The sequence below is a fragment of the Chiloscyllium punctatum genome, chromosome 32 (assembly GCF_047496795.1).
Source record: "Chiloscyllium punctatum isolate Juve2018m chromosome 32, sChiPun1.3, whole genome shotgun sequence".
In the NCBI taxonomy this organism is placed as follows: domain Eukaryota; kingdom Metazoa; phylum Chordata; class Chondrichthyes; order Orectolobiformes; family Hemiscylliidae; genus Chiloscyllium; species Chiloscyllium punctatum.
Genome location: NC_092770.1, coordinates 14,495,473 through 14,517,885, shown reverse-complemented (window position 1 = coordinate 14,517,885; position 22,413 = coordinate 14,495,473). Strand labels below are relative to the sequence as shown.

General features: G+C 40.4%; 1 protein-coding gene across 1 annotated transcript in view; it reads right to left on the bottom strand.

The window, feature by feature from the left end:
• The window catches only part of LOC140457908 (receptor-type tyrosine-protein phosphatase R-like), a 223,248-nt gene that overhangs the window by 136,781 nt on the left and 64,054 nt on the right, over positions 1-22,413 (bottom strand). Inside the window, exon 6 of the mRNA XM_072551685.1 lies at positions 18,429-18,691. Coding sequence (XP_072407786.1) covers positions 18,429-18,691 — 263 coding nt within the window. The remainder of the gene's footprint in view (positions 1-18,428; positions 18,692-22,413) is intronic.

Sequence of the window (22,413 nt, the reverse complement as noted above, 5' to 3'; positions counted from 1 at the left end):
TGAGGGCCAAGGATGATTGTGGTGCTTGGTTACACTGTGCCACCAGGAGTTTCTTCTGAATTATGTAGATCTAATTTAGGGCTTCTGGGTGGATGTTCCTTGAGGTTACCAAGATGGATCATCAACTCAGCATTGCAAGAACACTGCAAATGCTTCAGCTTTATCTTTTGCATTGATGCGCTGGACTCCCCCATAATTAAGGATAGTAAAGTTCGTGGAGCTTCCTCCTCCAGAGAAGTTGTTTAATCATTCCACCACCATTCATGACAGGACTGCAGAGCTTAAGTCTGAGGTTGACTACTGAATTGCTCAGACTTGTCTACCACTTGCTTATGCTGTTTGACACACTGTTGTGTAGCTTGACCTGATTTCTGGGTACATCTGGTGCTGCTCCTGGCATGCCCTCTTGCACTCCTCATTACTTTAGCTAATGTCAATCCTGTGATTTATTGCTTCACTGAGCTTGCCAAATTACAGTGGTGGGTGAAGTGTAGTCATGTTACAATCCAACAGAAGAATAGTAAAGATGAATAGTCCAGACCTACTTAAGAATGATATTAAATGCTATTAAACATTATGAAGGATTATGCAGAACAAATGTGGTCGTAGGGATCAGGCAAGGTGGCTCAGATGGAGAAAACAATAAAGTGGACCAATGAGCTAAAGCCATGCTTCTGTGCTATAACAGTCTTTAATTCTATTCATGCTGCATAGAAAATGTACAAGTCCCCAGCTTTTTATTCTTATCTGATTGTTATTTCGATCAGATGAGCTAAGCTTCATGACATCATCTGGTCATGAAAGGGAAACATAATGTCCATTTCGCAAAGTTGTCTGCAGAGATTAACACTCCCTTAAATGTAAGAGATATCAGAGAAGAAAGGAAACATTATATTATCCTCTTTCAGTACTGTAATTATGAATCCAGGTTGCGATAGACTGAGCCATGTGCATTTAACTCTCTCCTCCAGAGATAAATGTATTTACCTATCCCAACCTCAGTTAGAGGCAAATCTAATGTTGTTACAGTATTAGACAGCCAAAAATCCTTTTTTCAAAAATGCACATATTTTGTTATATTAAAAAGGAATTTAGATGTTCTGATGACCTGTGGTAGGATAGATATCTGCTTTATCAGAAATAAATATTCTGGGAGAAGTTTGGACAGCTCTTCTATTGTTGGATCCAAATCCTAAAGAACTTTTTTTGGAGCTGCAAGCCTAACTTCACAAGATTTGGAGATGCTGGTGTTGGACTGGGGTGTACAAAGTTAAAAATCACACAACGCCAGGTTATAGTCCAACAGGTTTATTTGAAAATACTAGTTTTCGGAGCACTGCTCCTTCATCAGGTGGTTGTGGAGTATGAGATCGTAAGACACAGAATTTACAATACTGTAAACTTTTGCTATAAATTCTATGTCTTACGATCTTATACTCCACAACCACCTGATGAAGGAGCAGTGATCGAAAAGCTAGTGATTCCAAATAAACCTGTTGGACTATAACCTGCTGATGTGTGATTTCTAACTTCACATGAGTTTTATTCAAACAACATACTGATTTTTGGGTGAAAAGTCACAGAGCTGAAAAGTTAACTTTGTTTTTTTTCTGTCTTCGAAGATGCTGTCTGAACTGTTCAGTCTTTCTAGTATTTTCTACTGTCTTTAAACTAGGAGATGCCCAGTTATGGAATTCTTTCAGGGATGACAACCTCTAATCACAAGGATTAATTCATCAACATCCCTTGCTCTGGAGTTCTTTGCCATCACTGTTCAAAACAAGAGAAAATGTGAATAAAGAAAAAAACATTGCTCTCAAAATTATTTGCAATGGAGATTAACAGAGAACCATTCTGTTTAGTTATTCAATGTCATGGCATTGATAAGTGCAATCTATGTAAAGTCAACAATTCCTTTTTTAAGTGTGGCTCCCAAAGTTAGAGCAAGCTGTGTTGCAAATGAACTACAGAGGTTCTTATTGCCTCATTTATTTTCTGTGCAATCACTCTCTTATGGAACTGGTGAGACAAGATTCTCATAGCTACTCTAGTGGGTGTACTTTCAGATTTTCAGATTCATTACTGAAACACCCCTGGGTGTCAACCTGCTTATAACAGGCTCTCTCCTTGATCCTGTGAATTGTGCAATTGTGCTACTCTCCCTGTGGGAATGATTCATTCTAAAAGATGAGAGACTTAACAAACAATCCAGGTCTTTTTCAATATATATTTTCAGTTATATCACACTGTAAACATCTGCTATAAATTCTGTGTCTTATACTCCACAGTCACCTGATGAAGGAGCAGCACTCTGAAAGTTGGTGCTTCCAAATAAACTTGTTGGACTTTAACCTGGTGTGTTGTGATTTTTATCCCTGTGGGAAATCTTTCTTCTAGTTTTTGTTATTTATGTACATTTATTACTCTTATCAATTGCATCTAATATCAACCAAAGAACATGGTGGAAGGGTTGATAGTAAACTGCATTTCATTTATGGATTTTCCTGTTAAACGGAGTTTGATTTCTCAGTAATATTCTATTTCAAACATTTTTCTGCAACCTTGATGAACTGGTTTAATGATGCCATTTGAATCTCCTGAGGGTTCATTCTCCAGTGAATAGTCATCTCCTATGTGTATAAGGGTGCATTCTACATTAGTATTACACTGGGGCCACACACATTGGGAGTTGAAACCCGCCCTCAAGTCAAGCTGTATACAGAAACAATCAGATAAACACATACCTGACCCAAACATCAACCACTAATCTGCCACTTCCCTTTCCTCTTTTGCACAGATTCCAAATGATTGAAAGATATAAGTAACAAGCTGCTTCGCATACAAAGTATGCATGGTTAAACCTCCTCAGTAGGCAGTGAGCCTTTGAGAGACCAATAATATTCCAAAATCAATTGTCCTGGTGTTATGTAAGTTCTGGCCTTTATTTTGCTTAGCCGAGCCTTATAGATCATAAAATAAAGCTAAGGGACTGCTGTGTGAAGATGTATGAATTGGTTATTTTTATCATGACAGAATCCCAAATTAACACATAACGGTCATCCAAAGATATGTTTCTTGTATTAATGAAGTTGTTACCTACAACAGGACTCACTGTTATAACCCTTCCATGATTGCCAGGTGGTTAAAAGAAAATCTTTGAGCAGTAAGGTGAAACAAAAAAATGTTGGAATATAACTGGTTTAACTCTTTAGACTGTGAAAAACTACAATCATCAAATTCTTGAGCTGAAATCTGTTAACTCTGAGATCTCTCCACTAGATGGTGATCTTGGACTTCAAATTTATTGGTGTAATATTGATTCCTGTTTCAGTAACTCTCCCTTAAGTCACTTAGGCTGAGATTTAATAAATTCATTAAGTTTGCGTGTCATCATGGATGATTTGCTTTATAGGGTTTTGGAGGAATAATTATTTTACTTGGAGTCATGAATCTCAGCATTGCCATTAATCCCATGTATCTGAAAACAATCCCTCAATGTGAACAGAAACAGAAATTGCTGGAGAACCTTCGCGTGTCTGGCAGCATCTGTGGGAAGAAAGCAGAAGTAATGTTTCATCAGAACTGTCAGTAGGTAGGAAAAAGGGGTATTTATGGTGAAGTTGAAGTTGGTGGGGCAACAGAAGAGAGGTAAGCAGATAGTAGGAGACAGAATCCAGTGAGAGAGACAGAGAAAAAGAGAGAGAGAGAGATGAAAGGTGTAGGTAAACACGGAGATAACAGAGAGCAGATAGAAAAAAGCTGAATAAGAGATAAGAGCATAAGTGAGAAAATGGGATGCTGAATACATCCCGGATATTGTGATAATAGAACATAGAACAGTATAGCACAGAACAGGCCCTTCAGCCCACGATGTTGTGCCGACCATTGATCGTCATGTATGCACCCTCAAATTTCTGTGACCATATGCATATCCAGCAGTCTCTTAAATGTCCCCAATGACCTTGCTTTTACAACTGCTGCTGGCAGCGCATTCCATGCTCTCACAACTCTCTGTGTAAAGAACCCGCCTCTGACATCCCCTCTATACTTTCCTCCAACCAGCTTAAAACTATGACCCTTCGTGTTAGCCATTTCTGCCCTGGGATATAGTCTCTGGCTATCGACTCTATCTATGCCTCTCATTATCTTGTATACTTCAGTTAGGTCCTCTCTTCCTCCTTTTCTCCAATGAAAAAAGTCTGAGCTCAGTCAACCTCTCTTCATAAGATAAGCCCTCCAGTCCAGACAGCATCCTAGCAAATCTCCTCTGAACCCGCTCCAAAGCATCCATATCTTTCCTATAATAGGGCGACCAGAACTGGACGCAGTATTCCAAGTGCGGTCTAACCAAAGTTTTATAGAGCTGCAACAAGATCTCACGACTCTTAAACTCAATCCCCCTGTTAATGAAAGCCAAAACACCATATGCTTTCTTAACAACCCTGTCCACTTGGGTGGTCATTTTTAGGGATCTATGTACCTGCACACCAAGATCCCTCTGTTCCTCCACACTGCCAAGAATCCTATCCTTAATCCTGTACTCAGCTTTCAAATTCGACCTTCCAAAATGCAACACCTTGCATTTATCCAGGTTGAACTCCATCTGCCATCTCTCAGCCATCTCTGCATCCTGTCAATGACCCGCTGCAGCCTACAACAGCCCTCTATACTGTCAACGACACCTCCAACCTTTGTGTCATCTGCAAACTTGCTGACCCATCCTTCAATCCCTTCATCCAAGTCATTAATAAAAATTACAAACAGTAGAGGTCCAAGGACAGAGCCCTGTGGAATACCACTCACCACTGACTTCCAGGCAGAATATTTTCCTTCTACTACCACTCGCTGTCTTCTGTTGGCTAGCCAACTCTGTATCCAGACAGCTACGTTCCCCGTATCCCATTCCTCCTGACCTTCCGAATGAGCCTACCATGGGGAACCTTATCAAATGCCTTGCTGAAGTCCATATATACCACATCCACAGCTTGACCCTCATCAACTTTTCTAGTCACATCCTCAAAGAACTCGATAAGGTTTGTGAGGCATGACCTGCCCCTCACAAAGCCGTGTTTACTGCATTTAATCAAGCCATGCTCTTCCAAATGGTCATAAATCCTATCCCTCAGAATCCTTTCTAACACCTTGCAGACGACAGACGTGAGACCTACTGGTCTATAATTGCCGGGGATTTCCCTATTTCCTTTCTTGAAGAGAGGAATTACATTTGCCTCTCTCCAGTCCTCAGGTACGACTCCAGTGGAGAGCGAGGACGCAAAGATCTTCGCAAGTGGTGAAGCAATTGCATTTCTCGTTTCCCAAAGCAGCCGAGGACAAATCTGGTCCGAGCCTGGCGACTTGTCAATCTTAATGTTTGACAAAATTTTCAGCACATCAGCTTCCTCTATCCATTTCAGCATGCACACCTGCTCTTCAAAGGTTTCATTCACTACAAAGTTTGTTTCTTTCGTAAAGACAGAAAATGGGACTAGGAGTTAAAGTGGGCGACTGTGCTAAAAGCAACCTATGTCATTACAGGACTGGGTGTGGGGTAAGCAATAAACATGGAACCAACTTCAGTAAGGAGGCTTCTGAAATGTTCACCTTGTTCCTCAACCGAGGATTCCTTCCCCCATATCTTTACCACAATCCCCACACATCAGGCCTCATTATCACATGGGCTCCTTTCATCACAGCCAACCCATATTCACCCACTAATTATCCCAATTAGAAGCTTTTTTTTTCTCCCTGGCTCACCATTATCCATCCTGTTGTCTACCGAACTGCTGTTCCCTCTGGACTCCATCTCCACCTATGGTTCAATTCCTTCCCCTCTCTCTCCCTCCCCACCCATGGTCTTCAGCATACATATCAATCTTTAACTAGCTACAATCAATCAGTTCTGAAGAAATGTCACTGGACCCAAAAGGTTAACACTGCTTTCGCTCCACAAATGCTGCCAGACCTGCTGAGGTTCTCCAGCAATTTCTGTTTTTGTTTCTGATTTCCAGTATATGTAGCTCCTTGTTTTTTGTTATGCATACTTGTCTTCAATAGCTTCCACTTGTCAGGATAGTTTACTGTCCTCTGTTCATGGAGATAGTTTCTGATTACAGTGGATAATTAGATATTAGTTTCACGATGAAACAGTTGACTCAGCATCAACAGTACAAGTAAGAACACTTTTCTATTCAGCCAGGTGGAGATTATCAGATTACTGACTTGGGCCTTATAGATAGTGAGTTACTTATTGCTGATTTGCCACTCTCTAATCTGATCTGAACTTGTAGCCACAGTATTTATGTAACTTGCCCAGTTACCATAAGTCAGTGACAACTCCACTGATAATGCTCCTGAATGTCAAGAGGAGATGGTTAAGTTCTCTCTTGTTGGTGGAGCTCATTACCTGACAATTGTGTGAAAAGGAATTCACTTGTCACTTACCATCGCAACCCTGAATATTGTCCAGATCTTCTTCTGAGGAGTTGTGAATGGTATTGAACTCTGTGCAATCTTCAATAAACTCCTCCACATTGTAATAGAATGTCACTAACAAATTAGCTGAAGATGATTAGATCTCGGACACTACACTGAGGAAAACAAGTAGCAATAACCTGGTGCTGAGATGATTGGCTTCAATAACCCCACACCATCTTTCTTTGTGCTACATTTGACTCTAACCAATGAAGAGTTTTCCCTCTGGTTCCCATTGACATCAATTCTGCTAGGCCTCTTCCACACTACACTTGATTAAACCCTGCCTTGATGCCAAGGATCATTGCTTGCACTTCGACTCTTGAATTTAGCTTTTTTGTCCATTTTTGGACTAAATGTTTATTGAGGTCAGCATCTAAGTGGTCACCAAAATAAGCATCATTGAGTACATTAACATTGTGATCGTGTTACTTAATAGCACAGTCTATGGCACTTTTCCATCACTCTGCTGATGATTGAGAGTAGATGGAGGAAGTACTGGTTGGATAGCATTTGTCCTGTTTTCTCTGGGATGAACATATCTCAGTAAGCTTCCCTATTGCCTGCTAGAGTCAGTGTTGCAGTTGCTCTGGAACAGCTTGGCTAGGGTTTGGCCAATTTAGAAGCATATGTCTTCAATTCTACAATAAGATTGTTGTCAGGGCCCATAGTCTTAACATTATCCAGTGCCTTCAGCCATTTCTTGATAACAAACGGAGTGAATCATATTGACTGGAGACTGGTACCTATGACGCAGGAGGCTGAGGTGGATCATCAACTTGGCACTTCTGGTTAAAGATGGTTGCAAATGTTTCAGCCTTGTCTTTTGCATTGAAGTGCTGTGATCTCACATCAGGGAAAATAGGGATGTCTATGAAATCTTCTCCCCAAGCCAGACATTTAATTTATGACTGGATGTGGCAGGACTGCAGAATCTGTGAACTATTTTTTCATTTGATTGATCCAATAACCTTTCAAGATATTTACTGTTAGATTTGTCCTACAAAAGTGTCAGCCCTACATTAGTTGGTAGCCCTCTTGCCTTTGAGTTGGAAAGCTGAGGTTCAAATCTTCCTTGACTTGAGTGTAAAAGGATATGGTTCCAATGAAGCACAGAAAGAGGGTTGCAATTCAGGCAAGATATTAAACTGAGGCCTTGACTATCCGCTCTCATTTAGAGATAAAAGATTCCATAGCAGCATTTTGAAGATGAGCAAAGGAGTTCTCCCCAGAGTCTTGGCCAATATTTGTCCATCAGTTAACAATGCAAAAAACATATTCTCTGGTCATTATCGCTTAACAAATTGTGAGAGTTTTCTATGCATAAGTTGCTTGCCATGTTCCATAGTAATTCATTCACTACAAATTTATTTTAAAACACTCATTGAACATGGAAAATCCTACATAAATGAAAGTTTTGATTAATATTCTTGTCAAGTGGCTCTTGCAAAGTAATATTGATATAAGGTACATACAGTATTCTTGTTTGTTATATAATTATAATTCGAGAACCACCTGATGAAGGAGCAGCGCTCCGAAAGCTAGTGCTTCCAAATAAATCTATTGGACTGTAACCTGGTGTTGCGTGATTTTTAACTTTGTCCACTCCAGTCCAACACCGGCACCTCCAAATTATAATTCTTCGCATCAACATAAATTTAGATAACAACACTTGCTAAATTCTTCATTCTATAATCATCGCTGGAAAACGAAGCCCATTGTTGTTGGGTAAACCACTTTATTTACAGGATGTGATCTGTTGCTCAGATTAGATCAACTGGTGCAAACAGTTGTTTACATGGGAAGTACATTAATAAAGATATCTTCATTGTTGCTATAATTACTATTGTTGCTATCTTATTTCTCATGAGTGTCAACAATAGCCCCATGTGATACAACAGCATTCGTAAACAGAACAAAGGACAAATGCCTGGAATATTAGGATTCTGTTCTGTTTAATACTTCACAGCTAGTGTAATTTCAAAAGGGTATGCATTTACAAAGCATGTAGAAATGGTGAAGAATCATTAAATATTTTCAAAATGTGTCAACGTTTTCTATATTAGGAGTACTGCACAGTTCCAGACGCTGAAACTCTCTCTCTGTAAAAGGTTCTTCTGCCTGTAATTTTAATATTAGTCCATTTCAACAATATCTCCCAGGAGATCTCCTGCTCATTTTCCAGGATATCTAAGACGGCCCTTCTGTGGGAATTATTACAAATGAGTAGGAGAAATTCTACAGAAATTCAGCTGTTTGTCTCCTTAGAGCTTAGCCAACATTCGCAAATTATTAAATGACTGCCACATGAAGGATTTATATTTTACAATTATTGACAAATACCAGGATCCTCTGCAAATTTCCCAAGGCAAATGGCCCACCTATTTAACCAAAATAACATGGGAACTTCCTTTTAGAAAATGTACTCTGAACAGTCTAAACTTCTCTTATCCCCAAAAGTGTCCTCTCGCCAAAAACATAGTTTGGAGTAAAAAGTTGGAAATTATTGCCAATGCCTTGGGGACTTCACAGTTTTAGCTACGTGAATTGAAGAAAACAGTCCTCTTTTTAACATTCACTTGTTGAGAAGATTTGATACATGCTCTAAAACAGAATGAGAAACCATTTACACATGTCCTGACCATAATCCTATTTTTAAATTGTCTATCTACTTGTAACTTAAAGTAATGTAGTTCGATACTTGCAAAGATGACATGAAATCTTAATTTGATCTAACAGCTTTTAAATTAAATGGTTACCTTATTCATTGTGTTATGATCCTAGTTGATGTTATTACTGGACAAGTCAGATCCCAGATTAAAATCTGGCGAATTAAATACTGTAGTATGCAAATAAACAAGATGGTCTTTCACTGAAACACAAATGCATAGAATGCTGTAGATTTGGTTTTAATTATAAAAAAGATTTATGATGCAAAAGAAACATGACATAACAGGGCAGCACGGTGACTCAGTGGAGCGGCATGGAGGCTTAGTGGTTAGCACTGCTGCCTCACAGAACCAGGGACCTGAGTCTGATTCCAACTTTGGGCAACTGTCTGCGTGGGTTTCCTCTGGATGCTCAGCTTTCCTCCCACAATCCAAAGATGTCAGGTTATGTGAACTGGCCATGCTAAATTGCCCATAATGTTCAGGGATGTGTAGATTAGGTGCATTAGTCAGGGGTAAATATAGCATAATAGGGTAGGGGAATGGGTCTAGGTGGGTTACTCTTCGGAGGGTCAGTGTGCACTTGTTGGGCAAAAGGGCCTGTTTCCATGCTGTAAGGATTCTATGATTCCAAAAAATCAAACTATTTACTTCCAGCACAATCTGAAAGATTTTGACACACATGGTAAAATACAATCACATCTCTCCCAATACCATCACTCTACATTTCTTAAACACCAGTGAGAGTTTACTTCTCTATCACATTTATAGGTTTTGCTGTAACCGTTTCTTTCATTTCCCTGTCATGAGAGTTTGGTTATTTCTTACTTAATTAGTCATGCAACTAAGCTTAGACTTCCTCAGCATCAAATCACTCCTTCAGGATTCTGATCAGACTCTTCCATTCTGAAAGTTTCAAACTAATAGTCTTACATTGGGTTATCTATTTTTCTACCAGATCTAAACTATCCCTTTTCTTAAGGAAAAACTGTTTCATACATCCTATTCAACCAGGACTTCTGTAAACTGAGAATAAAAGCTTTCCACATGATGTTTATCTAAAGCAAAGAAAATAAAAATTTGATCCTTACAACTAACAGCAATCTAAATCTCCACAATAAGACTCCTCTCCTCATACTGATGTAAAAGAAATCATGCCTTCAGAAATACTGACAAGTTAATTAATAAGCACCCACAAGCACACAGACTAAACCACACATGCCACTCGTTCAAACTCCACACTCCTAAACCAAAGATATTAAAATATATCACCTTAAAATAAATTATTACACCTTACATCATAATTATTTAAAATAATTAGGAAAGCAAGTGATTAAAATATCTTCCCTTTATATCTTGATATCAATTTTGTTTCCAATAAACCTTAGCAGGTAGAAAAACTGATAATGTCTGACTCCAGAAAGTAAAAATTAAACAAATTACAGAAAGTGCTTGTAATTCATTAGGATATTACTTTAGCATCATTGTGAGGATCTATCTCCTAAATGGTATAAAAATTGCATTAAATTTCCTTACAAGATTCACTAAATACAGAAAAATTTACAGTCATGTTCTATTAGCCTGACTCCAAATGTTTTGTGTCCAACTCATTGTAAGAAACATTTGCCTCATTGTATAGTCCTCTCATACCAAATTTTGCCTTACAAATGCTACTGGAAAAGTACAATTATATTCAATTACTGTATGTTAAGTTATGCTCATTTTGGGCAGTTTGGGACATTACTTCTGCGCAACTTATGCACTTAATGGTAAGGTCCTAGGGAGTGTTGCTGAACAAAGAGAGTGCAGGATCATAGCTCCTTGAAAGTGGAGTCGCAGGTAGAGAGGATAGTGAAGAAGGTGTTTAGTATGCTTTCCTTTATTGGTCAGAGTATTGAGTACAGGAGTTGGGAGGTCATGTTGCGGCTGTACAGGACATTGGTTAGGCCACTGTTGGAATATTGCATGCAATTCTGGTCTCCTTCCTATCGGAAGGATGTTGTGAAACATGAAAGGGTTCAGAAAAGATTTACAAGGATGTTGCCAGGGTTGGAGGATTTGAGCTACAGGGAGAGGCTGAACAGGCTGGGGCTGTTTTCCCTGGATCGTAGGAGGCTGAGGGTGACCATATAGAGGTTTACAAAATTATAATGGACATGGATAGGGTAAATAGGCAAAGTCTTTTCCCTGGGGTCAGGGAGTCCAGAACTAGAGGGCATAGGCTTAGGGTGAGAGGGAAAAGATATAAAAGAGACCTACGGGGCAACTTTTTCATGCAGAGGGTGGTACATGTATGGAATGAGCTGCCAGAGGAAGTTGTGGAGGCTGGTACAATTGCAACATTTAAGAGACATTTGATGGGTATATGAATAGATAGGGTTGAGGGGCATATGGGCCAGGTGCTGGCAGGTGGGACTAGATTGGGTTGGGATATCTGGTCAGCATGGACGAGTTGGACCGAAGTGTCTGTTTCCATGCTGTATATCTGTGACTCTAACTAGGAATTTTTGATTAACTACACATTTTCACCAAGGGAAAACTGCTCTATTCTGTTGAACAATGCAGATATACTTATCAGATCAAATATCAATGTCACTGTTGGCTGTTGTTTAAATTCTGTAACTAATGCACAGAATCGCAGAGTATTATGGTGTGGAAGATGACCTTTCAGTCCATTGTGTTTGCACTGGTTCCCTGAATAAGCATTATGACTCAAGTTCCATTCATCTGTTTGTTTTTCCTCATAATACTGGATTTTTTTTCTCTATTTAAATGACTATTTAACCGGCATTTGACAAGGTTCCGCATGTAGACTGGTTAGCAAGGTTAGATCACATGGAATCCAAGGGAGCTAGCTAATTTGATACAAAATTGGTTTGAAGATAGGAGACAGAGGGCAAGAGTAGAAGGTTGTCTTTTTGGACTGGAGGTCTGTGACCAGCAGTGTGCCGCAAGGATCGGTGCTGGGTCCACTGCTTTTTGTTTTTTACATAAATAATTTGGATGTGAATATAGGAGTACGGTTAGAAAGTTTGCAGATGACATGAAAATTGGAGGTGTAGTGGATAGTGAAGCAAGTTATCTCTGAGAGACAACTGGATCTTGATCACTTGGGCCAATGGGCCGAGGAGTGTCAGATAAAGTTTAATTTAGCTAAATGTGAGGTGTTGCATTTTGGAAAGGCAAACCAGAACAGGACTTACACACTTAATGGTATGGCCTGGGGCAAGTTGCAGAACAAATAGACCTTGGAGTGCAGGTGCATAGTCCCTTGAAAGTGAAAGTGCAGGTAGACAGGATAGTGAAAAAGGCATTTGGCTTGCTTTTACCGGTCAGTACATTGAGTATAGGAATTGGGATGTCATATTGCAGCTGTACAGGACATTGGTGAGACCACTTTTGGAATACTGCATTCAATTCTGGTCTCTCTACTACAGGAAGGATGTTGTTAAACTTGAAAGGGTTCAGAAAAGATTTCCAAGAATGTTGCTGGGATTGGAGGATTTGAGGTTTAGGGAGAGTCTGAATAGGCTGGGTTTTTTTTAATCCCCTGGAGCTTCAGAGGCTGAGGAGTGATCTTATAGAGATTTATAAAGTCATGAGGGGTATGAATAGCCAAGGGCTTTTCCCCAGGGTTGGGAAGCCCAAAATTAGAAGGCATAAATGTAAGATGAGAGGTGAAAGATTTTAAAATGAACTTTATTGTGCAAAGGGTGGTGCATGTATGGAATGTGCTGCCAGAGAAAGTTATGGAGGCTAGTACAATTACATCATTTAAAAGACACCTGGAAGGGTACGTGAATAGAAAGAGTTTAAAGGGATATGGGCTAAATGCTGGCAAATGAGACTCAATCACTTCGTGATATCTGGTCAGTGCAGACACATTAGACCGAAGGGTCTGCATCCATGCTGTATAAGTCTATGACCTTTCGTATGTCTTAATTTAATCTGCCTCCATCGCTTCCAGGTAATGTAGTATGAAGATCTTTATCACATTGCATAATGCAAATTACCTTATATCTGTGATCTCTCATCCTTGATCATTTATGAGAGAGGACAGTTACTCCATACCTATTTTGTGCAACCCCTTATGATTTTGAAAATTTCTATTCAGTCTCCTCTTAGCTTTCTTCCCTCCAAGGTAGCTCATTAACATTTATCAAGAAAAGCAAGGGCCCCCAAAACGGACCCCTTGTGAACTCTACTAAAAACCTTGCTCCAGCTCAAAATCTATCCATTCACCATTATTCTTTGTTCCCTATCCCTCAGCCAATTTTGTATCCACGTTGCCACTGTTCCAATTATTCCATTAGCTATAAATTTCCTCAAAGCTCTGTTGTGAGGCACTATCTTCAACATCTTTTAGAAGTCTATGTACATCACATCCATAGCTTGTTAGCTCTGTTAGCTCTTCAACTATTCACTCACAATTCAATTTAACTGCAAGCAAATCTAAAGCCTCAGCTTCAGAAAATTAATTTTTGAGGAAATCTGTTACACATCCAAATTGACAGGGACTAGTTAAGAACGCACAAACTTTAACATAGGTATGATTTTCTTTAACAAAAGCATTGCACAATCCACAAGGGAGAAGTCACAGCTGCCAGTGTGGCCTAGACATTTGAAAAGCAGTTCTGCACGTGTGCACTTTGTAGGAGTGTAGATTCAATTCCCATTACAGATTTACTAATTATGAAAACAGTACTTCACATAAAGATTGGAGAATGGGTTCCAAAAATTGCATCATGCTCCAAAATACACATTGAAGTGAAAGTTTTATACAACAAGGATAAAGTCAAAAGCAATTTCAGTGCAGCTAACTTACATTAATGACATATAAAGACTGATATAAGACATGAATAGATATGGTATAATTTATCTTTCAGGACATTATAGAGTAATAGAGCTGTAAAGCACAGAAACAGACCCTTTGGTCCAACTTGTCAGATATCCTAAACTGAGGCAGTCCCATTTGCCAGCATTTGGCCCTTTTCCCTCCAAACCCTTCCTATTCATATACCAATCCAGATGCCTTTTGCAATTGTACCCATCTCCACCACTTCCTCTGACAACTTATTCCAACCATACATCACCCTCTGCATGAAAAAGCTACCCCTCAGGTCCCTTCTAAATCTTTCCCCTTTCACCTTAAACCTAGGTTCTCGAGTTTTGGACTCCCCAACCCTGGGAAAAAGACTTTGCTAATCACCCTATCCATGCCCCTTACGATTTTCTAAACCTCTATAAGTTCACCCCTTAGCCTCTGATACACTGGAGAAAATAGCCCCAGCCTATTCAGCCTCACCATACAGCTCAAAGCCTCCAATCCAAGAAAATAAATATGTGGAAAAATATTATGGGAAATAAAAATGACATAATTGCAACATAATGTCTATGACAAATAGTATTGAGAAAACTGTCAAATTACTTAATTTAATTAACATCACCAAGATGTATTTCAGCCTTGTATTTTGGGGTATTACTTCATTGGCCTGGATTATATAGTTTTAATTATCGTAAAATGATTAGCATTCACCATCATTATCCTGTGGAACTGACAGCAACTTCTGATATCTGTGGCAATATTATTGATTGGATATGACTACAGCAAATGACAATCACAACACTGTCAAATCAGCATCGTGATTATTCTCTGTATTTACACTAATCTGAAAAGCCCACCATATACCATTAACTTTTTAGCTTTAATCAGCTTGCCAAGTTATTTTGAAATGTTGATGATCTCACCTTCAATAACTAACTATATCATGAATTTTAAACCCTCAGAACCCTCAAAGTAAAGATTCCTAACCTACTTATTTACAGCTGTATCTCACTGCAGTTTGTAATGCTTTCATTGGAGTGATTCAGCTGTTCAAATGTCCTTTCCCTATGGACCTCCAAGATAATGGCATCATTGAACTGTTGGCAGTCTTTTACTGATGGTGGGGGAGGGGGTGGTGTGTTCAGAAGGTGAGAATCTACTCTAAGATGCTGCAAGGCAATCTTTGCTGGCAGAAATATAATTCAAGCATTTCCCGTTCAAAAGGCATAAGGAGTAGGACGTTGCACTGGTATTGGTGTCCAAGCTGTCACAATTCACTAGGCAAAAGTGAGTACTGCAGATGCTGGAGATTAGAGTCAAGAGTTTGGTGCTAGAAAAGCACAGCAGGTCAAGCAGCATCCAAGGAGCACGAAAATCAACGTTTCGGGCAAAATCCCTTCATCAGGAAATTACGCCATTTTCTTCGTGACCTGCAGCACATTATCAATGAGGATGAGCACCTCACCAAGACCTTCCCCATACCTCCACTATTTGCCTTTAAACGACCGCCAAACCTCAAACAGATTGTTGTTCATAGCAAGCTGCCCGGCTCTCAGGACAACTCCATACAACCCTATCATGGTAGACGCTGCAAGACGTGTCAGAGTGTGGACACAGATACCGCCATTACGCGTGGGGACACCTCTCACCTTGTACACGGCAGGTACTCATGTGACTCAGCCAACGTTGTCTATCTTATACGTTGCAGGCAAGGATGCCCGGAGGCATGGTACATTGGGGAAACCGAACAAAAGCTATGACAACGGGTGAATGGGCACTGCACAACAATCAACAGACAGGAGGGGTCCCTCCCAGTTGGGGAACACTTCAGTGATCCAGGACATTCAGCCTCGGACCTTTGGGTGACCATCCTCCAAGGTGGACTTCGGGACAGGCAGCAGAGAAAAATGCCCAAGCAGAGGCTGATAGCTAAGTTCAATACCCATAGGGAGGGCCTCAACCAGGACCTTGGGTTCATGTCACATTACAGGTGACAACCATTGCACTATATACACACACAGATACTCCTACACACACACACATTTATACACACATACACATGGACATACATACACAGACACCCACACACACCCTTACAGACACACACACTCCCACATGCACCCCCTCACAGACTTAAGACACTCTGCACTCACTACACACACATATACACTTTCTCACACTCACAACCCCCGACCCAGACAGACAGACACACACAGACAGACAAAAACCCACATGCACACATATATTTTGTGGGGTGAATTTGTACTTTCAGGGTTACATTGTACTTTGCTCAAAAACTGCATGCATTCATGTAGAACTCTGAGCTCAAAAACTGCATGAATTTATGTAAAACTCTGTTATCTCGCTTTTTAGATTAGAATCAATCTAAACATCATGGCATAGACAGAGAACACAGGGGTAAAAACAATGACTGCAGATGCTGAAAACCAAATACTGGATTAGTGGTGCTGGAAGAGCACAGCAGTTCAGGTAGCATCCAATGAGCAGCGAAATCGACGTTTCGGGCAAAAGCCCTTCTTTATTCCTGATGAAGGGCTTTTGCCCGAAACGTCGATTTCGCTGCTCGTTGGATGCTGCCTGAACTGCTGTGCTCTTCCAGCACCACTAATCCAGAGAACACAGGGGGCCAGCACCATCAACATATTGTCTAGCTATCACCATTGTTAACAGCTAACCCGAGAATTCAACTTTTTAAAAAAAAGTTTTGTGATTTACACATGAAAGAAGTGAAACTATCACTGTATTCTAACAGATGAAAGGCTTAACAGGCAATCAATTTTTCAATGTATAATTTCAGTTACATCACACTGTAAATTTTTGCTATAAATTCTGTGTTAGGATTGAGGCTTCCACTATCACCTGATGAAGGAGCATCGCTCCAAAAGCTAGTGTGCTTCCAATTAAACCTGTTAGACTATAACCTGGTGTTGTGTGATTTTTAACTTTGTACACCCTAATCCAACACCGGCATCTCCAAATCATCAGGAATGAGGCTAGGAGCCTCAGAGGTGGACAGATAAATGGGAAAGGTGTGAAGCTGGGAGGAAGGTAGCTGAGAGTGCAATAGGAGGTGGGGGTAAAGTGATAGGTCGGAGAGGAGGGTGGAGCGGCTAGATGTAAAGGAATATGGACAGATGGGACAGGTCATGAGGATGGTGCTGAGCTGGAAGGTTGGAACTGGGGTAAGGTGGGGGAGTGGAAATGAGGAAAATGGTGAACTCCACATTGATGCCATGGATTGGATGGTCCCGAGGCGGAAGATGAGGTGTTCTTCCTCCAGGTGTTGTGCGGTTAGGGAGTGGCGATGGAAGAGACCCAGGATGTGCATGTCCTTGGCAGAGTGGGAAGGGGAGTTGAAGAGTTCAGCTGCTGGGCAGTGGGGTTGGTTGGTGCGAGTGTTACAATTCACTGTTAATACTCCACAGAAAAATCAGGAGCTCACACATGTACAGATTATTGAGAAAATGTACAGAAGTTCAAAAGGTGTTGTCACTGACTTTACACTTTACCAGGACTTGGAGCAGCATCAGTTTTGAAACACTGGAATAGAGAAGGATTTCTACCCCTATGCTGTTACTTTCATGTAAAATACTCAAAAAAATTTAACCTGTTGATTATGTTGTAACAGATGTGTTAACTTCATCATTGCTACCATCATTGGTCAAGGTGAAAAGTTTCATCTTAATGTGTCAAGAAGATCGAAATTACTCCTTTAGGTATCACAAAGACAACTCAGATTTTGCAAACACTTCCTCCTCTTTTGCAACCATAGGCAGAACCACCTTCCACTCTGAATTCACCTTTAACTGACTGCTGGGACTGTTTCCACATTTCTGACTGTCTGTCACCAAATCCCTACTCTCACTCACCAACCAGATAATGGATTTGACCAACATGAGCGCAGGACTCCTTGAATATTTACATAACTGAGGCCTTGTCCTTCACATCACTCAGATTTCCAGATCCTGGACTCCCCACATGAGCTGTCTGTTTAGGGTTTGTGAGCACTGCACCTCTCTCAACTTTTAAAATTGGGGTTTACATCAAGCAGTACCTTATTTCATCAACGTTTGACTATCCAAGTGATAAGTCTACACTGTTACAATTAATGTCAATGCATATACATCCACCATATTCTGTGTTGTGTCATACAAATTTCTACTGCCCATTCATTTATTCTCTAAAGATTTTGGATACATTAGATCAAAGCTAACCTTGCATTTACCTCCACAGTCACAAATATTTTAGTTACGCACCTAATTAAAGCCAAATTTGTCATGCTACTGCAAAATAAATGAATAAACATTTATGCTAATTATTTACCCAGTTCAGTAACCCACTTGCTTAGTGTTAATTTTCATTCTTATCGAAGCATGCCTTAGTGAAGGTAATACAATGTTTCATCTCATATTTTCACTTTTATAAAAGTTTGTATAGTTTACCTTTCTTGAAGACAAGCTGACTTCATTTTGAATGGTGAGGGACCAGAAGAAACACATGGCTTGATTTCTGGTACAGGCCGACCCTGGGGATCAATGTTAACACTTACAGTGCCAGAAAGAGAGCCAGGCTGTACCATACTGTTTGCAATTTTAACCTCTGGCTGTGACTGCTGCACAGGAATAGAGGAAAGATTGATTGACTGATGCTGTTGTTTATCCTGGTTGATTTGAAAATGAAGCTTTTCCTTCAACCTGTATAGAAACTGATAAATGTAAAAATAACACTTAGTTATGGAAAAGTTGAATGACTAAACACATGATTTAATTCAGTCTTTCTAGCCAACCAAATGCAATTTGGAATGAAGACTCAGGAAGCACACTGAACAGAAGCATTTAAGGGAAACTAGAAAAGCAGTTGAGGAGAAAGTAAATAAAGAGCTTTGAGTGAAATTTGGAAGGATAGCAAGGGGCTCAAGTGAAGTATAAGTGTTGGAAGGCACTTATTAGGTCAAATTCTACATAGTTTTGCCTAAATAAGTCCTTCCATCACATTACTTCTACACTACTTTGTGCAAAGACTTTGTCCCTTAAGGACATTAGTGAACCAAATGGGTGTTTTTTTTGAATGGCCATTGATGGTGGTTACATAGATATCATTAGGCTGGCTCGTTATTCCAGATTCTATTGAATTCAAATTTCCCCATTTGTCATGGTGTGATTTGAACCTGTATGCTTAGAACATTGGCCTGGGATTCGAGATTGCATTGTGACCAATGCACCATCTCCCCAAATATCATCTTATATTTATATATATATTTCACACATTTTATATGCATAATAATTTAGATGACTGTGAACAATTTTTCAATCTGAACCCTTTAACTCCTAATTTCCACGAAACCATATTCTCCTAAATAGTAACATACACAGGTAACGCAGCTCTTTCTGTACCTATCAGTGCAGACTTAGTAATCGTGTGCCCATGTTAATTTTGCTAAATGGCCCTGTCCTATAGCAGAGGAAGAACATTGGCAACCAGAGTGAAGGTGCATATACAACAGCAGGGGGGGTCAAATTTCATACAGATCCTTACCACTTTCAGGTCCTTAAGCTAGCGGAAGACCAAGGCAAGGTACCCATGCTGAAGAGCAGATTGGATATCTACAGCCATCTAGTGAGAAGCCAGCCAAGGAACTACTGCCAGCTGCACATCAAGCAGCAATGTCTTACTAAAACCTCAGGTAAAGGTGATGGCTGACAAACTGCACATTTAAAACATAGAATATAGAACAATACAGCGCAGAACAGGCCTGTCAGCTCTCAATTTTGCACGGACCTGTGAACTAATCTAAGCCCATCCCCCTACACTATCCCATCATCATCCATGTACTTATCCAAGGATTGTTTAAATGCCCCTAATGTGGCTGAGTTAACTACATTAGCAGGCAGGGCATTCCAAGCCCTTACCACTCTCTGAATAAAGAACCTTCCTCTGACATCTGTCTTAAATTGATCACCCCTCAATTAGTAGCTATGCCCCCTTGTCCAAGTTGACGTCATCATCCTAGGAAAAAGACTTTCACTGTCTACCCTATCTAATCCTTTGATCATCTTGTATGTCTCTATCAAATCCCCACTTAGCCTTCTTCACTCCAAAGAAAACAGACCCAAATCTCTCAGCCTTTCCTCATAAGACCTTCCCTCCAGATCAGGCAACATCCTGGTAAATCTCCTCTGCACCTTTTCCAGTGCTTCCACATCCTTCTTGAAATGGGGCAACCAGAATTGTACACAATATTCCAAGTGTGGCCATACTAGCATTTTGTATAGTTGCGGCATGGCATTACGGCTCCAGAACTCAATCCCTCTACCAATAAAATGTAACACACCATATGCCTTCTTAACAGCACTATCAACCTGGGTGGCAACTTTCAGGGATCTATGTACATGGACTCCAAGATCCCTCTGTACATCTACACTACCAAGAATCTTTCCATTGACCCAGTATTCTGCCTTCCTGTTATTCTTACCAAACTAAATCACCTCACATTTAGCTGCATTGAACTTCATATGCCACCTCTCAGCCCAATTCTGCAGTTTATCCAAGTCCGCCTGCAACCTGTAACATTCTTCCACACTGTCAACTACTCCACCAAATTTGGCGTCATCTGCAAACTTACTAAACCATCCACCTTGCCTGCGTCCAAATCACTTATAAAAATTAAAATCAGCAGTGGTCTCAAAACAGATTGTTGTGGCACACCAGGCTGAATATTTTCCATCAACCGCCACTTAGCTGCCTTTTTACAGAAAGCCAGTTTCTAATCCAAGCTGCTAAATCCCCCTCAATCCCATGCCTCTGCATTTTCTCCAATAGCCAACCATGTGGAACCTTATCAAAGGCTTAACTGAAGTTCATGTACACCATGTCAGCTGCCCTACCCTCATCCACATGGTTGGTCACCTTCTCAAAAAACTCAATGAGGTTTGTGAGACATGACCTGCCCTTGACGAAACCATGTTGACCATCTGCAATCAAATTGTTGCTTGTTAGATGATTATAAATCCTATCTCATATAATCCTTTCCAAACCTTTGCCTACAACAGATGTAAGGCTCACCTGGGTCATCTCTACTGCCCTTCTTGAACAAGTACACAACATGTGCAATCCTCCAGTCCTCTGGTACTAAACCTGTCGACAATGAAGACTGAAAGATCAAGGCCAAAGGCTCTAACATCTCCTCCCTAGTTCCCAGAGAATCTTTGGATAAATCCTATCCATCCCAGGGGACTTGTCTACTTTCATTCCTTCTATAATTGATAATACCTTTTCCTTACTAACCTTGATTCTTTTTAGTCTAATATCCCATATCTCATTCTTCTCCTCTAAAGTATTCTCCTTTTCCTGAGTGAAAACAGATGAGAAATATTTGTTTAGCACCTCTCCGATCTCCACAGGGTCCACACACAACTTCCCATTTCTGTCTTTGACTGGCCCTATTCCTACCGTAGTCATCCTTTTATTCCTCACATACCTATAGAAAAGCTTTAAGGTCCTCCTTTATTCTACCTACTAAAGACTGCTCATGTCCTCTCCTTACTCTTCTTAACTCTCTCGCTTTAAATCCTTCCTAGCTAATCTGTAACTCTTCATCGCCTCACCTGAACCATCTCATCTCAATGTCACATAATCCTCCTTCTTCCGCTTAACAAGAGAAAAGAAATTTCTTTAGTAAACCATGCTTCCCTTATCTTATCACTTCCTCCATGCCTGACAGAGACATACCTGTCAAGGACACGCAATATTTGTTCCTTAAACCAGCTCCACATTTCGATTGCCCCCATCCCCTGCATTTTGCTACCCATTCTACGCATCATAAGTCTTGCCTAATTGCATTATAATTGCCGTTCCGCCATCGATAACTTTTGCCCTGCGGCATGTATCTATCCCTTTCCATCGCTAAACTAAATGTAACTGTATTATGGTTACTCTCTCCAAAGTGCTCACCTATAACTAAATCAAACACCTGGCCTGGTTCATTACCAAGCACTAGATCTAGTGTGGCCTCCTCTCGTTAGCCCTTCGACATACTGTGTCAGGAAACCATCCTGCACACATTGGACAAAAACTGATTCTCTGAAATACTAAAGTTATAGCACTTCCAGTCAATTTTGGGGAAGTTAAAGACCCCATAATGGCCACCCTGTCCCTTTCACTCCAACCCAGAATCATTTTGCTGATCCTCTCCTCCACATCCCTGGAGCTCTGCGGAGGCATAATAAAAACTCCAAGCGGTGTGACCTCTCCTCTCCTGTTTCTAACCTCAGCCCATACCACCTCAGTAGACAAGTCCTCGTCAAAAATTCTTTCAGCTGCCGTTATACTGTCCTTAACTAACAAGGCCACACCTCCCCCTCTTTTACCCTTTTCCCTGTTCTTAATGGAAGATCTAACCCCTGGAATCTGCAACATCCATTCCTAACT